The following is a 15,158-nucleotide window of genomic DNA, read 5'->3' on the forward strand; positions in this document are numbered from 1 at the left end:
GAACCCTGAAACAACCTCTTGGCTGATCTAAGTCAGGGCAAGGCTAACTCACAGATCAAACCCTGAAACAACCTCTTGGCTGATCTAAGTCAGGGCAAGGCTAACTCACAGATCAAACCCTGAAACAACCTCTGGGCTGATCTAAGTCAGGGCAAGGCTAACTCACAGATCAAACCCTGAAACAACCTCTGGGCTGATCTAAGTCAGGGCACAGCTTACTAACAGATTGAAACCTGAAACCGGACCTCTGGGCTGATCTAAGTCAGGGCATGGCTAACTCACAGGGTGTTGTGGAATAAGCCTGAAGCGAGATGACGTTTACCCCCGTCTCTAGACCATAATCCTTTTCACATTGCTTTTGTTCTTTACTTCTGACTATTGTTCCTGTATTCTCTAAGGAATCAAAAATTTTAATATGAAAGAATTTTAAAAACTATTACTGGTATAGAGTCGGGGGTAAAACGTCATCTCGCTTCAGGCTTATTGAAGATCCCCGAGGTGAGTGCAAAACAACACCCTTGATTCACCATGCTTGGGCTCCCTGTGTCTTGATACTCGTACAAAATGGCTTCCATTTCTATACGTGGCACGAAAATCAAAAACTTTGTCAACGAGCTTCTGGACGCTTTATCCAGAGCACAGAAAGACAGCTTCAACTTAGAAACCAACCCAGAGGTACTAATTAATTTTTTTGATGAACGATACATATCTTCGCGATTAAACTTACTTTCTTCAAGCTTCAGAATTTTACTATAACTGAATTTTATAAACGCACTGCTCTCTTTATTCTTTTGTACTTTGAGTTTTGGTTCTTGACATTCTGTAGCTATGTGCCAATCATTTTCCATTGAAACACTTTGATCATATTGAAACATCGATGCCATAGAAGGCATTCGTAAATATACCCCGGAGTAGTCAATCGATAAAAATCGATATCGATAAAATCGATAGAAATCAGCTGATTTGTATCGATTTTTATGGGAAATCGTTTAAAATCGATAAAAAAAATTGGTGTGAGTTCGATTTTTATCGATTTAATCGATCGATCAAGATTTGACAGCTTTAATTCGATCCAATAATGAGTACAATCATATAATCAGCTTTATTTCACGGAAAGTATTCGAAAATGTCGATGATAGTGCAATAGATTTTATAACTATTAATTCACAAGTAATTATATGTAGATCAGGCAGCTAATTATTTCAAGTACTTTTGCTAGTTTGTGTCAAGCCATGGTTACGAAAGAGTAATTTCCGGTGGTGTAAATCCGTAGCCACACGACCCTCGTATGATCATCGATAGAAATTGTTCAAAACATAAATCGAAAAAAATCGATATGTATATAATCAATCAATCGATAAAAATCGATACAAAAATTTAGTGTGAGTTCGATTTTTAACGATTGATTGATACAATCGATATCAATCAAATCAGCGGTATCAATTGTTATCGATTGGCAAAATCGATATCGATTTTTATCGATTGACTACTCTGGGTATACAGTATCCAAGTGTTGTTAACGTAACCCTTGTTCTTATAGTAGTGATTTCGAGCCATTTTAAGCGAAGATTTTTAAAAATTGGCTAAAATGGCTCGAAATCACTACTAAAGAACAAGGGTTACGTTAACAACACTTCGTGATTAAATATTAGCTTTTATTTTTACTTCATTCGTTAAATTACATTCAACTCTTAATGCTTGTATGGGCTTCCTGTGCTAGTACTGGATAATTTCGTAAAAAGTCTTTTTTAAGGCCCTTTGCAGTAAACAGTCACGTGTCTGTACTGGTGAGCAAAATTTTTTTTAAATTGGTGATTCTTTTTAGCTACTTGTAAAGAACTGAATGAAACAATGTGTGACCAGTGTGTTACGAAATGCAGTTTTATTACAATCTCTCAAAACAGGTTGTAGAAAGTTTGTTTGCTCACCAGTATATTTCACCCATGGGAATCAAGATGTTCATTCATTTGCTCTCAGTGAATTAATCAGCACGTGATTACTGAGCTGGATGGAAACACTGGGCAGGAAAGGATTTAATGGCATTTTGCCAAATTGGGTGGCTAGGCACATGGCACTGTAATACTCAGAAAGGTTATTGCAAACTTGTTTTCTCATAGTGATCAGCAATTTAAAAATGATGACAAACAAACCCAAATGCCTCTCTTGACAACACACTCATTAACATATTGGAAGTATAAACCTTGATATCTTCAAAATGTATCACTCAAATCATATAAAAATATTTTACCATTCAACTATCTTCATATAGAATCAATGCTGAAAATATTGGTTTAGGTGTCATAGGCACTTAAATAATATTGCGGCTCTCTTTACACTGTACATTATTTCTGCATACATTGCATGTATGGATTTCACTTTGACATAAAACTGCTTGCAAATTGGTGCAAGTTAACTTATTCCATTCCATATTCCAACTTGGTTTTTCTTATCCCATCCTTTTTCCTGTTTCAAGGGTATTATTAATCTTGGAACAAGTGAAAACAAGTTAATGTTTGATGTTCTGAGTGAAAAAGTAAGTTGATTTTTGATTTATTTTTTCATATTTGTACTGCAGTGGATCCTATTATAATCAATTCAACAACATGATATCTTTGGTCATCCGAGCCATGGAGAAGGTTTAACCATTTGCAAATATTTCTAGAGCAAAGGCAGCACCTTCTAATCAGTAACTGTATTTAAGACCCTGAGTGTTGTTTCGGCATTAGAGGCTTGAATACGCAACATCCTGAGCAATAGACCAGCACCAAACCAACTGAGCCAACTGAGAGGCAGCTCACTGAAAAGCATGAACATTCTGAACAAAATAACTAGACTATAACCCTGAGCAACAGAAAATTCAAAAAATGAATACTGATATTCTTAACCATCTTAGGGACCAGTTATTATTTAAGTCAGGGGGGGGGAGAGTAATTGGGGGCCCTCAAATATTATTTAGTGGAACATAGGGGGCCTTGAAAACTGGGGGGGGGGACTCCTGGAAAAAAGTACCGGGGATGCTCGTCGTATCTCTTAGGGGTAAAAATTCGCGATTTGGTATCTTTTAGGGTGTTAAATGCGAATTTTTGAAAATCAGCATTTTCTGGTATCTCTTAGGGTGTCGGAAAAGAAGAGAAGCGTGCATCAATATGGTTTATCTTAGGTGCTCTTAAGGGTTAAAAATCATTCAGTCACGCCCTTTTTTAAAGACTTCCGGTATCTTTTAGGGGTCTTTTTGAAAATTTCCGACAAGCATCCACGGTACTTTTTTCCCGGAGTCCCCCCCCCCCCCCCCCCCCGGGCCTTGAAAGGTCAAAAGGAGGATTGGGAGGATTTTATAAAAGATTGAAGGGGGTTACCCAAAAAACATGAATGCTATTAGGTTGGGGTCTGGAAAACATTTTCTCCTCCACCCCCTCCCCCCTCCAACTTAAATAATGACTCATCCCTTAGATCTGGTTTTTTTTTTTTTTAATTTCTAGTTCAACGAGAGTTCATCCCATGTCATCCATGAGCATTATACCCATTACTGTCCAATGAATGGCCTTCAAAGGTACATATTTTAAACTTTCTTTTGAAACTTTTCGACATTCTCGCTACTGGGATGTCTGTGGTGAGGGACTGACAAGAAATCTCTGACATTGCATCTGATGAGCAATCGAAAAAGCAAAATTGGAAACCTTCCCTTCCCCTTTATTTGCAAATCTCCTTGTCACTCTCCCAGACAGTATAAACATATTTTTAGCTTTGGAATAGAATGGATGCAATTAAACGGTGAAATAAAATCAAACTAAATACTAACTAATAGTATCTATTTAGTGACTTATAGTACACTCAACAAAATTACTCGACTCTGATTGGTCGAGAGGAGTACAATTATAGCGTTAATTGTACTCCGTAGGAGTACCGAATTAAGTCGCTATGGCAACACGGCCAAAACAATGTCAAAACAATTACTTTCTATCATTTTGTACTTAAAAAGCATAAATAAAATTTTAAAGCCGTAAGAACTAATCTTTTTTATGCATTTCAGTTGCACGATGGACTGGAAATCGGCCGCCAAATAGACAAAGATGAACGGCATCACTTCGCATTTTTTACTGAAATTTTGTTGAGTGAACTATAAACAAAAAATCGCACGATCTCGAGTACAATTTGAAATTAATAGACACGAGTAATGTTTTGAAAGTTCTTGTAATTGCACGAGCCTTTAGGCGAGTACAATTAAAGAACTTTCAAAACATTACGAGTGTCTATTAATTCCAAATTGTACTCGAGATCATGCGATTTCCTATACTAATAGTTGCTAGCACTCAACCAGAACATTCATCATACAAAGACAAATACACAAGAGACCATTTGTGTCTTTTGTTTAATAAATGCTCTGGTTGAGTAATAGCAACTATTAGTCACTAAATAGATACTATTAGTTAGTATTTAGTTTGATTTTATTTCACGATTTAATTGCATCCGCTCTAATTTTCCCCACTAATAGGCCCTTGCATGTGATGTCAATGCAGCTCAATTTGAAGGATAAGACAAAAGAATTTCAATCTCCTGAGAATCAGAAACCTATTTGGATGTCCTCTAAATTGAGCTGCCTTCCGACGTGCTGCAAGGGGTACATACAACGTTTTATGATAGCGTACTCCCACTAACAAAATGCTTTGCAAATTTTCTTTCTTATTCAAATTTGTATTTCCTCATGATAATAATGAGACATGCAATTGGTATTGAACTAAATGAAAGAAAGTCTGGTAGTGGTATGGTAGCAACTGACAATATAATGCAAGTGAACTATTGACATTATCATTGACCTCAGTGTCCTCCTTGGGGTCAGTTATTTTAAGAAAAGAAAAATTAAAGAAATTTTATTTATGTAATTTCATTATTTTTTCCTTGTTGTAGCTTTAGGGAAACCATTGCAGCATTTCTTACACATTATTGCAAGCCTGCAAAACCAATTGATCCAGAGAATGTAAGTAATTTGTTACAGTTTACAGTAACAAACAGTATGTGTGTGTGTGTGTGTGTAAGGGGAGGGGGGGGGGGGGGGTTGCTGGCAAAAGTGAAAGGAAAGCATTGTATCAGACATACAAACTTGAGGCATACCCGAGGTTAGTTCCTTTGTGTTTCACTAAAATTTTCAAAATTAAAGTGAATCAGGCAAAGAAAATCCAACTTAAAGTTTATGCAAATGGACACAGTTTTGTATCAGATTTACAACACTCTTGTGGTCGTGATTTCTGTTGTGTTTTCCTCATGAATTCATTTGTTGACTGTTTGACCAACTGAGTGACTGACTGCCTGACCAAAGAACTGACCGCCTGACCAAAGGACTGACCGACTGAACAACTGGCCGACTGGCCAACTGGCCATCTGACTGACTGACCGACTGACCGACTGACAGACTGACAGACTGACAGACTGACAGACTGACAGACTGACAGACTGACAGACTGACAGACTGACAGACTGACAGACTGACCGACTGACTGATTGACCGATTGACCAACCAACCTTTAGGAATGAAGTTATATAATTCAATTTGATTTTATGAATTGTCGATTTCTTTAATTTGTAGCTATTGGCATTCAATGGGAGTGGGTCAGCTGTCGAAGCATTAGGGGAAATGCTGGCTGAACCTGGAGGTAACAATCACTACAATACAAGTGATAATGATGATATATGATGATGATACATGATGATGATACATGATGATGATGATGACTGACTAATACGATATTTTTCCCTCTTCAGATGGCTTTCTCATTCCTGCACCATTTTATGGAGGATTCAAGTCTGACTTACAAATGAGATTTAATGTCATTGCTTATCCTGTGACACTGTCTTCTGAGGTACATATGAGAGTTCAAGTTCAGGGTTGTCAATAAAATTTTTGTTAGGCGGTTATGAAATTGAAATTAGTCTGGGCGTAATGTTTTGCCCATTTCAGACCACAAGTATAACCCTTGAGAATCATTTCTTTGTTGGGATGCAAAAGAATCAAAGAATTATATTCTCAAAGGAATGACGCATGGTTTGAAATGATAAAAGAAACGCCCAAGATAAAGAGGTTTATTTTAGTCTTTATTTTATTGATGGGAAGCACCGGTGGCATGCGCTGCTACTGCGCCACCTCTCACCAATGCGGCCCGAGTTCGAGTCCTGCCGATCTCGATGTCGTATATGAGTAGAGTTGTTAGTTGGTTCTCTCCAGTGCTTCGAAGGGTTATTCTCTGGGTTCTGCAGTTTTCCTCCCTCCTCAAAAATAATCTCCTAAATTCTAATTTGATCTTTGGGCCTTCACCTAGTTTGGAGCCTAGCTCTGTTGTGATTGTCCCATGCTGTGATACAACAGCGAAAAGCTTTGTAGATTCCGTGGAGAAAAAATGGGTTATTTTTACAACCAAGGCAATTTTTTGAGAGATTTAATTGTTCAACATACATGTAACATAGTCACTTTGGTTACCGTGATATAGTCAAGATAAATAAAGTCATTATTATTACCTTCATTATCATTATCATCACTACCACCACCATCATCATAACCATTACCACCATTATTATCACCATCAACATCATCACCACCATCATCATCATCATTATTACCATCATCATCATCATCACCATCACCATTACCACCATCATCATCATCATCACCATTACCATCATCATCATCACCACTATCACCATCAACACCATCACCACCATCATCATCATCACCTTCACCATCACTATTATAATCATCACCATCACCATTACCATCGTCATCATCACCATCACCATCACCACCATCCTCATCATCATCACCATGCATTACCATCATCATCACCATCATCATCATCATCATCACCATTATAATCATCACCATTATAATCATCACCATCATCATCATCATCATCACCATCACCATTATCATCATCACCATGACATTACAATCCATCCATACTGTCTTTGTTTTCCCTCTACAACAACCTTCCTTACTTTTTGAATTTAACCTGCCTTTAACCAAGGCAGTGTTTTGTCCTGTAATATACACAGTGCCCTCATCTTCAGTCTTCATATTTTAACAGCCGGCACCAGGGGAAACAGTCCCATTTGAGTTGACAGTGGAGAGAATTGAAAAGGCTTTCAATGATGCCAAAAAGAAGGTAACACAGAATAAAATTATAATATTTAATAAATAAAACAGCTTTTTCCATGCTCGGTTCAGCAATAAAGCAAACAGGAAGTGGTGTAAGCACGAAAAAAGTGTAAGGAGAAGCACAAGCCATAGGTGAGTGCTTCTCACACTTCTTGAGTGCTTATGTTGCTTCCTAAGTGCTTTATTACTGAAGGAAGCACAGAAAAATCTGTTTTATTTGTTTTAATTTATATTTTCAGTATTGAGTCTATTTAGGCAAAATTAAAGACGGTCCCAGGATCTAGCAACACTTTGCGCACGTAGATGGCGTCAGCACTATGCTCCATTCACTAACAAAACACAGTTTTCGACCAATCAGCACACACATACTATCCCAACTTTATAACATACCACTGTATTTACTATAAAACAAACCTCTATTCAGCGGACACCCTCTATTAAGCAGGCCCCAGACAAAGTCCCAAATTTGTTCGCTTAATAGATCTAGAGGTTCTGCTGTAGAATGTTTTGAAGGCTTACATGATTATTTTAAATTCAACAGGGTATCGCCATTCGTGCATTATTGCTTTGCAATCCAAACAATCCCTTTGGGTGCATCTATTCAGATAAACTGGTCAAAGACTGCCTACAGTTTGCTCACAAGTAGGTAGCCGTGCCCTAACTTAGATCAGCACAGAGGTTGTTTCAGGTTTCTATCTATGAGTTAGCCATGCCCTGATTTTGATCAGGCAAGAGGTTGTTTTAGGGTCTACAGTATCTGTGAGTTAGCCATGCCCTGACTTAGATCAGCCCAGAGGTTGTTTCAGGTTTCTATCTATGAGTTAGCCATGCCCTGATTTTGATCAGACAAGAGGTTGTTTTAGGGTTCAATCTGTGAGTTAGCCTTGCCCTGACTTAGATCAGTCCAGAGGTTGTTTCAGGGTTAGATCTGTGAGTTAGCCATGCCCTGGCTTAGATCAGCACAGAGGTTGTTTCAGAGTTCTATCTGTGAGGTAGCCATGCCCTGACTTAGATCAGCACAGAGGTTGTTTCAGGGTTCTATCTATGAGTTAGCCATGCCCTGATTTTGATCAGCCAAGAAGTTGTTTTAGGGTTCAATCTGTGAGTTAGCCATGCAATGACTTAGATCAGCCCAGAGGTTGTTTCAGGGTCCAATCTGTGAGTTAGCCATGCCCTGACGTAGATCAGCCCAGAGGTTGTTTCAGGGTTTGATCTGTGAGTTAGCCGTGCCCTGACTTAGATCAGCCCAGAGGTTGTTTCAGGGTTTGATCTGTGAGTTAGCCATGCCCTGACTTAGATCAGCCTAGAGGTTGTTTCAGGGTTTGATCTGTGAGTTAGCCATGCCCTGAGTTAGATCAGCCCACAGGTTGTTTCATGGTTCAATCTGTGAGTTAGCCGTGCCCTGACGTAGATCAGCCCAGAGGTTGTTTCAGGTTTCAAACAATAATTAATGTTTTGTGTGGTTTTGTTCTCTGATTACAGACATAAAATCCACATCATAGTAGATGAGCTTTATCTCTTGTCAATCTTTCATGAAGGATCTTCTATGAACAGCGTACTAAGCTACACAGAGTAAGTGTAAACTCGAGAACAGTATGATAGTCTGTTTCACAGTTCCTTGCGCCATCTTGAAAGGTAGCCGTGCCTTTGCATCGAAGCGAGACGAACAGTGAGCTTGCAATGATAGAGACATCTGAATAGTTGTCCAAGGTGTTAAAAAAAAGGTCTCTATCATTGCAAGCTCACTGTTCGTCTCGCTTCGATGCAAAGGCACGGCTACCTTTCCAGATGGCGCAGGGAACTGTGGAGGGGACTATTGTAAATGGGGCAGGGTCACTTGGACACAGGCTAGTCAGTCCAGAACAATAGTTATCCAAATTGGTCCCATTTCGATTCCGTGTATTGTGTACTAAAACATATAGAATAAAAATGATATGAAAGTAACATTTTTTATTTGATGTCTTGTAGCATTCCCGATCCTGAGAGATTCCATTTTATTTGGGGATTCAGTAAAGTAAGTGTTTTCGCATGCAACCGTTAAATAAGGAAATGATACTCAAGGGAATAACACTTGGTGTGAAATGGGAAAAAATTGCACCATAGCTGAAAAGCATTCCTGGTAAAGAAAGAAATGATACTCAAGGGAATGACACATGGTCTGAAATGGGAAAACACTGCCATAACTGAAAAGCATTCCTAGTAAAGAAAGAAATAATACTCAAGGGAATGACACATGGTCTGAAATGGAAAACATTGCACCATAGCTGAAAAGCATTTTTGTTAAAGAAAGAATTAATACTCAAGGCAATGACACATGGTCTGCAATTGACCACTAAACCATATTTAATATTTTTGTAAGTCTTTATTATATTTTTTTTCTGCAGGATTTTGCTGTATCAGGGTTCCGCTGTGGAGTTCTTTACACCCAAAACAAGGACCTCAAAGCTGCTTTGTACAACACCATGTACTTTCAGACGGTGTCAACAGTCACTCAGGTATTGTATAACACTCTACTAACACAGGAATCCCAACAGTCATAAACCTTCAAATTTTATCGAATTCAGCTGATCTGAGAAGAGTTTTTAGCCAATCAGAGTCGAGAAATTTTGCAAAACCGAGGTGTCACTTTTTCTTTTGAAATTGTGGATTTCCAGTCCATCAAATGAAAAAAAAAAAGTTGCTAACAAGAGGTTGATAACAGTAACACAATAACTAATAAGTTTAATTATATTTTCATTGCAATGGTGGACAGGTATTTATATTTCGCTTGTCAAATTTTGCAGGCTTTATGACACCTTCGTTTTGCAGTGACGTCATTTCCACTGTATCTCACTATTATGTCAGATCAGCTGAACAGATGTGTGACAACTCTTATTTACCACGATATGACGCTAACAGTTGGTCAAAATGTTTTGTACTCGCGAGGCATAGTCCATTCAAATTTGTTTGGTATAACCTTTTTACCATGGCTCTCGACCAATCAGTAAGCAAAAAAAATTTAGATTCGTGGTAAAAAAATATTGATTTAAATTTGAAGGTATGGTTTTGATCATAGTGTTTTTCCCTTTTCCAGCATGTCTTGATGAATCTCATCAAAGATTTAGGTAAGTCCTTAACCAGGAAACAAAATAGATTCGAGTGCAAAAAGCTTGTTATGAAAGCAACTCTGTATATGTTAGTGTCGAAGTTGGAGTAGAGAAAGCTCACTCCATGTATGGTATGATCAATTCCATGTTTGGATTGTGCGGAAAAGCGGCAAACAAAAAGGCTTCGTTTCATAACGAATTCGACATGAACATTTTTGTAAAAAAAGAAAAATTTTGAAAAATCGAGGAAGGATACGGGGACGATGCTAACTCGTGGGTCTGCCTCACAGACAACAGACACAGGGAAATACGACACTCAATGTTTGATATGGTAGTTTGCTTGTAACTGGTACCATCATCTGGGGTACCATCATCACATGGTAGTCACCGCATCGGCATAATGTTCATGCCATTACGGTAATATCATGGTCAAAATAATATTAGGGTTGGGGTCCGTTGCGCTCTATCAAGGCACTATCACAGTACCTTCACGTCATGGACACCGAAATTTTATTGATCTATTATTGATAGGATAATCTTTAAATCTCTGATCACAGACTGGGTCGACAGGGTGTATGTTCCTGCAAGCCACAAGCGTCTACGAGAGAGCAACAAGATTGTCTGTGAATTCCTTCAAAAAGCTGACATCCCACACCTTGAATGCAAAGCAGGGTTCTTCTTATGGGCAGATTTTAGAAAAGTAAGTTCTGGAAATTATTTTGGTCCATTTTATTCTTCTACCACTTCTTCTTTAGATTCAAATAAGGGGGGTTCATTAGAAAATAAGTATTTCATTAGGTAAGAAAGTAAAGGGGAGGGTGGAATATGAAAAACTGGGTGTGGGACACTTCTTTTTAGATTCAAATAAGGGGTGGTTCATGAGAAAATAAGCCTTTCATCCTGTAAGAATGTAAAGGGGAGGGTGGGGTATGAAAAACTGGGTGTGGGCCCCTTTTTGTAGATTCAAATAAGGGTAGTTTATGAGAAAATAAGCCTTTCATCAGGTAAGAAAGTAAAGCGGAGGGTGGGGTATGACAAACTGGGTGTGGGACACTTTTTGTAGATTCAAATAAGGGTGGTTTATGAGAAAATAAGCATTCCATCAGGTAAGAAAGTAAAGCTAAGGGTGGGGTATGAAAAACTGGGTGTGGCACAATTCATTAGATTCAAATAAGGGGTAGATCATGTGAAGTCTCATAAGGCCTCCTCCTCCTAAGCCTGTACACCCCTCGTGGGGTATAGGCCATCAACAAAATCTGAATGCCATCGTTTCTCTGTTAGTGATGTTTCTGTAGCGGTTTTAGTTTTTACAGGGAAGGGTTGCTAGCCCTTCGCCCAACCCTCCTCATTTCTCATACGGGCTTGGGACCGCCATGGCGGAGTCTCGTATGGTCTGGTTCTTCTATTTCTTTAGATGTTATACAGGGGTGAATCATACTCTATTGTGCTTAAAACATGGGCTGGATCACGAGGGTTTTGACTTTCAATAATTAATTATTTATGACCCACCACCCCCTACTTTCTGACCAATCCCAAACGTCTTTTCTTCATCTTTGTTATTTATTACAGTTTTTAAAGTCTCAAACATTTGAAGATGAGTGGGAGCTATTTGAGTATTTTATGGACAACAAACTGTACATAAGTCCGAGTGTTGCCTTCACCTGCAATGAACCAGGATGGTTTAGGATTATTTTTGCTGAGGATCCCAAAATTCTTCAAATAGGTAGGAACGATAATGGAGGACTGGGGTGGAGGGAGGGGGGGTGGTGGAGTTTTTCGTCTTTAGAGGAAAAAATGTGGTGGCTCCCCCTGCTTGTTCTTAAAATTAAAACATGTCCCTTCAGTTACAGTTAAAACGGTCAAGGTTACCTCTATAGGTTCCATATACCTAGAAAGAATGCTTTATATGAAATGACTTGAAATGACTTCTCAAACCATTAATTGTCGCATGACCATTTTCTTGAAACACTTAAATCCATTCAACTTTGCTCAATGTTGGGCTCATTTCAGACCACATGAACATTCCCTTGAGTATTGTATAAGCAATAGACCCATTCAGCTTGGCTCAGTCTTGTCCAATTTCAGACCATATGGCCATTCCCTTGAGTATCGTATAAGCAATAGACCCATTCAGCTTGAATCAATGTTGTCCCATTTTAGACCATATGGCCATTCCCTTGAGTATTGTTTAAGCAATAGACCCATTCAGCTTGACTCAGTCTTGTTCCATTACAGACCACATTCCTCTAAACAATGTATAAGCAATATTTCAATGCCATTTTCAGCGATGGAAAGACTTTTAAAAGTTGTTCAAAAGCGAAGAGAAGAACTTTCCAAGCATCAAAATGAAACGAAGACCCAGTGATGGAAGACAGTGACGTCATGAAGGCGTGTCGTATATATTTTGACGTCATAGCGGTTTTGGAATTAGAAATTTTGACCACCTTTAAATTACATTCTTGATCTCTCTATTTCGTCCCCACACTTTAACTCACGTGACTTTATAATGGCCGACGTGCTGAATTTAATGAATATAAAGCGTGCGCGCATGTGTCTGTGCTGTGATATAAACACGGTGGGGCTGTAGGCCACGAGAGAAGCAAACTTAGAAACACGTGCACAAGGCGTATCCGAGTCTCTTGCTTATATGTTTATGTCATAATAATACAGAGACATAAGAAGCCGTTTTATAATGCTCTTATGATATATTTTTGGACAACTTTGCTCCTAATATCGATATGCACCTGATATCGATATTCGCCTTATTTGCAGAATTTTTGCAAAGCGCTGTATATATATACATAAGGATTTGCAAAAATTCTGCAAAAGTCAAGTATATCTATATCTATATATCCATATATAAACTAATTTGCATATTTTCATATCCTATAAATCCTATAATGTTTTGCAGGAAAACGATAATTCGAAATTGGAATTTCAACTACTTTCCAATTTCAGTGCTGATGATAAATATTATATTTATTTTTTTATACATTTATATATCAGTTACTATATTTATTGGGAATGATATGTTTTTTGTCTTCAAAAAGTGTGTCTTTATTCATATTCATCTTTATTCATCTTTATTTATATATTTGTATTTAGAAGTGATATCGAATTTATAACCCGAAAGCCAAAACTTCAGAGGTTATAGCCGTAGTGAATCAACTTTGAAAAAGCGCTGGCGCTGTTTCATAGTTGAGTGAAAGTCAGGCTTTTCTTAAGAATTTATACATCCCACGCTTTAGAACAAAAAGCAATTCTTTTATTGGGATCGACTCACCGCTGGATGTCTTTGAAGGGAAACAAAATCAAACATTGCACTAAACGTTGGTTCAAGCTGTGAAGCAGGGGCGGATCCAGGATTTTTTCAAAGGGGGGGTTGCAGCATTGATTGAGGTGGTGGAGAGATATAACAGACCAAAGGATAAGGGGGACGATTATTGCTGCAGGCGAGCATGGTTGTTTCAGGTCCCACACACGGCGTATAGAAAAAAAAGCGAGCGAAATGTGTTCGGCACCCCTGTTTTAATAAAACTCGTGATGCTGTTGGTGTTGTCATGCCAAATAAATAAATAAATAAATCCCGATGGCTCTCATAGGGGGGGTTGCAACCCCCAAAACCCACCCCTAGATCCGCCACTGTGAAGAGCTCAGCGATGTGACCCGGTGTCTTTCTAAATTAAATATTGACATTTGAACGATCTTGCTACACAGTTATCAAATGTTTTATTCATGTATTACAGTCAAAACGGCTCAAACTTATCCTCCTAGATTTCATTAACGGTTTCATTGTTCGAATAGTGATTTTTTTCTTTTCTGAGAAAATGAAGATTCGGAATTCAAAATAATAACCGATTCAAAACTCGAATTCTGATTGGATTATGGTGTCGCTTATATATCCAATCAGAATTCGAGTTTTGAATCGGTTGTTATTTCGAATACTGAGTCTTCGTAATCTCGAAAAGGATGATATATTTGAATATTCGAATAATGAAAGCATTAATGAACCTAGGGGGGAGGGTAGTATGCTTGAGCCGTTTTGACTGTAATGAATTACTAAATAATCTTGCCGTTTGTCAGGAAACCAGAAAACGAAATATAGAACATTTTTCATCGCAAGAAAGCAATGTGGGGCATTGAATACCTTCACATAAAAACCAAACGAGCAAAAATCATTCTGTCATTTTAATTGAAATGACAATAGACACCAAGACCTAATCTTTTGTCAAGGTCAACCAATATGGCGGCTAGTTTGCGCATGCGTGTACTTCAGCACGTTTTCTAAGAATTTTGAAGAGTTTGAGTGAGAAAATAAATGTTTGTTTTCTCCAAGCAAGTATACAAAAAAGTTCGAGAGTACGCATTTGTCAGAAAAGATACTGAATTAACGAACACAATATAAAAGAATTAGCCTTAAGTTTCAAGCATGGACACTAAGTTTTGGCATTTTGTGAAGTCCAATTTATCAGGTATGTTTGAAAGTCAAATTTACTTATGTCTTGAGTAATTTGCATACGATTTCAGAGCATGCGCAGACGTTTTTCACTCGTTACCGTAGTACTCAGTTGTTGTAATGCATTCAGTAAATTTATTGTATTCTCTTGTCGTTCTATCGATTGTAGCTGTGATTCATTGTATTTTTATGAAAACAATATATCAACTGCTCGCTAAGTAGGCTCTCCCGATCTAGGACAGGAGATTTGGAAACTAGGCATTCACGCAATGTTGTTTGTTGTGTCGAAATATTTTATCTCTTGTCAAAATGAAATATTTTCCGCCAATAACTACGAAAGTTTGAGCCGTTTTGACATTAATACATCAATAAAACATTTGATAACTGTGTAGCAAGATCGTTCAAATATCAATATTTAATTTAGAAAGACACCGGGCCACATCGCTGAGCTCTTCACAGCTTGAACCAACCG

General features: G+C 38.1%; 1 protein-coding gene across 1 annotated transcript; it reads left to right on the top strand.

Annotated features, from left to right (window-relative positions):
• The first annotated feature begins 543 nt into the window (after positions 1-543).
• On the top strand, positions 544-13,182 carry LOC116308956 (putative inactive 1-aminocyclopropane-1-carboxylate synthase-like protein 2). The gene is made up of 15 exons (XM_089028205.1): positions 544-675; positions 2,474-2,533; positions 3,480-3,550; positions 4,906-4,975; positions 5,582-5,648; positions 5,758-5,855; positions 7,074-7,151; positions 7,686-7,786; positions 8,627-8,716; positions 9,113-9,158; positions 9,529-9,639; positions 10,218-10,248; positions 10,788-10,930; positions 11,800-11,953; positions 12,516-13,182. The coding sequence occupies exons 1-15, from the start codon at positions 565-567 to the stop codon at positions 12,593-12,595; spliced, it is 1,311 nt and encodes a 436-aa protein (XP_088884331.1). The 5' UTR covers positions 544-564; the 3' UTR covers positions 12,596-13,182.
• Positions 13,183-15,158: the final 1,976 nt, after the last annotated feature.

Source organism: Actinia tenebrosa, unplaced genomic scaffold (assembly GCF_029948245.1).
Source record: "Actinia tenebrosa isolate PJP-AT-01 unplaced genomic scaffold, QUT_ActTen_1.0 PGA_scaffold0__85_contigs__length_37466705, whole genome shotgun sequence".
Taxonomy (NCBI): domain Eukaryota; kingdom Metazoa; phylum Cnidaria; class Anthozoa; order Actiniaria; family Actiniidae; genus Actinia; species Actinia tenebrosa.

Bases quoted from the DNA above. Each gene is read 5' to 3' on its own strand.
- LOC116308956 (XM_089028205.1), top strand. From the start codon at position 565: ATGGCTTCCATTTCTATACGTGGCACGAAAATCAAAAACTTTGTCAAC. The intron at 5,649-5,757 runs GTAACAATCACT...TTCCCTCTTCAG, and splicing joins AATGCTGGCTGAACCTGGAG to ATGGCTTTCTCATTCCTGCA. The intron at 5,856-7,073 runs GTACATATGAGA...ATATTTTAACAG, and splicing joins CTGTGACACTGTCTTCTGAG to CCGGCACCAGGGGAAACAGT.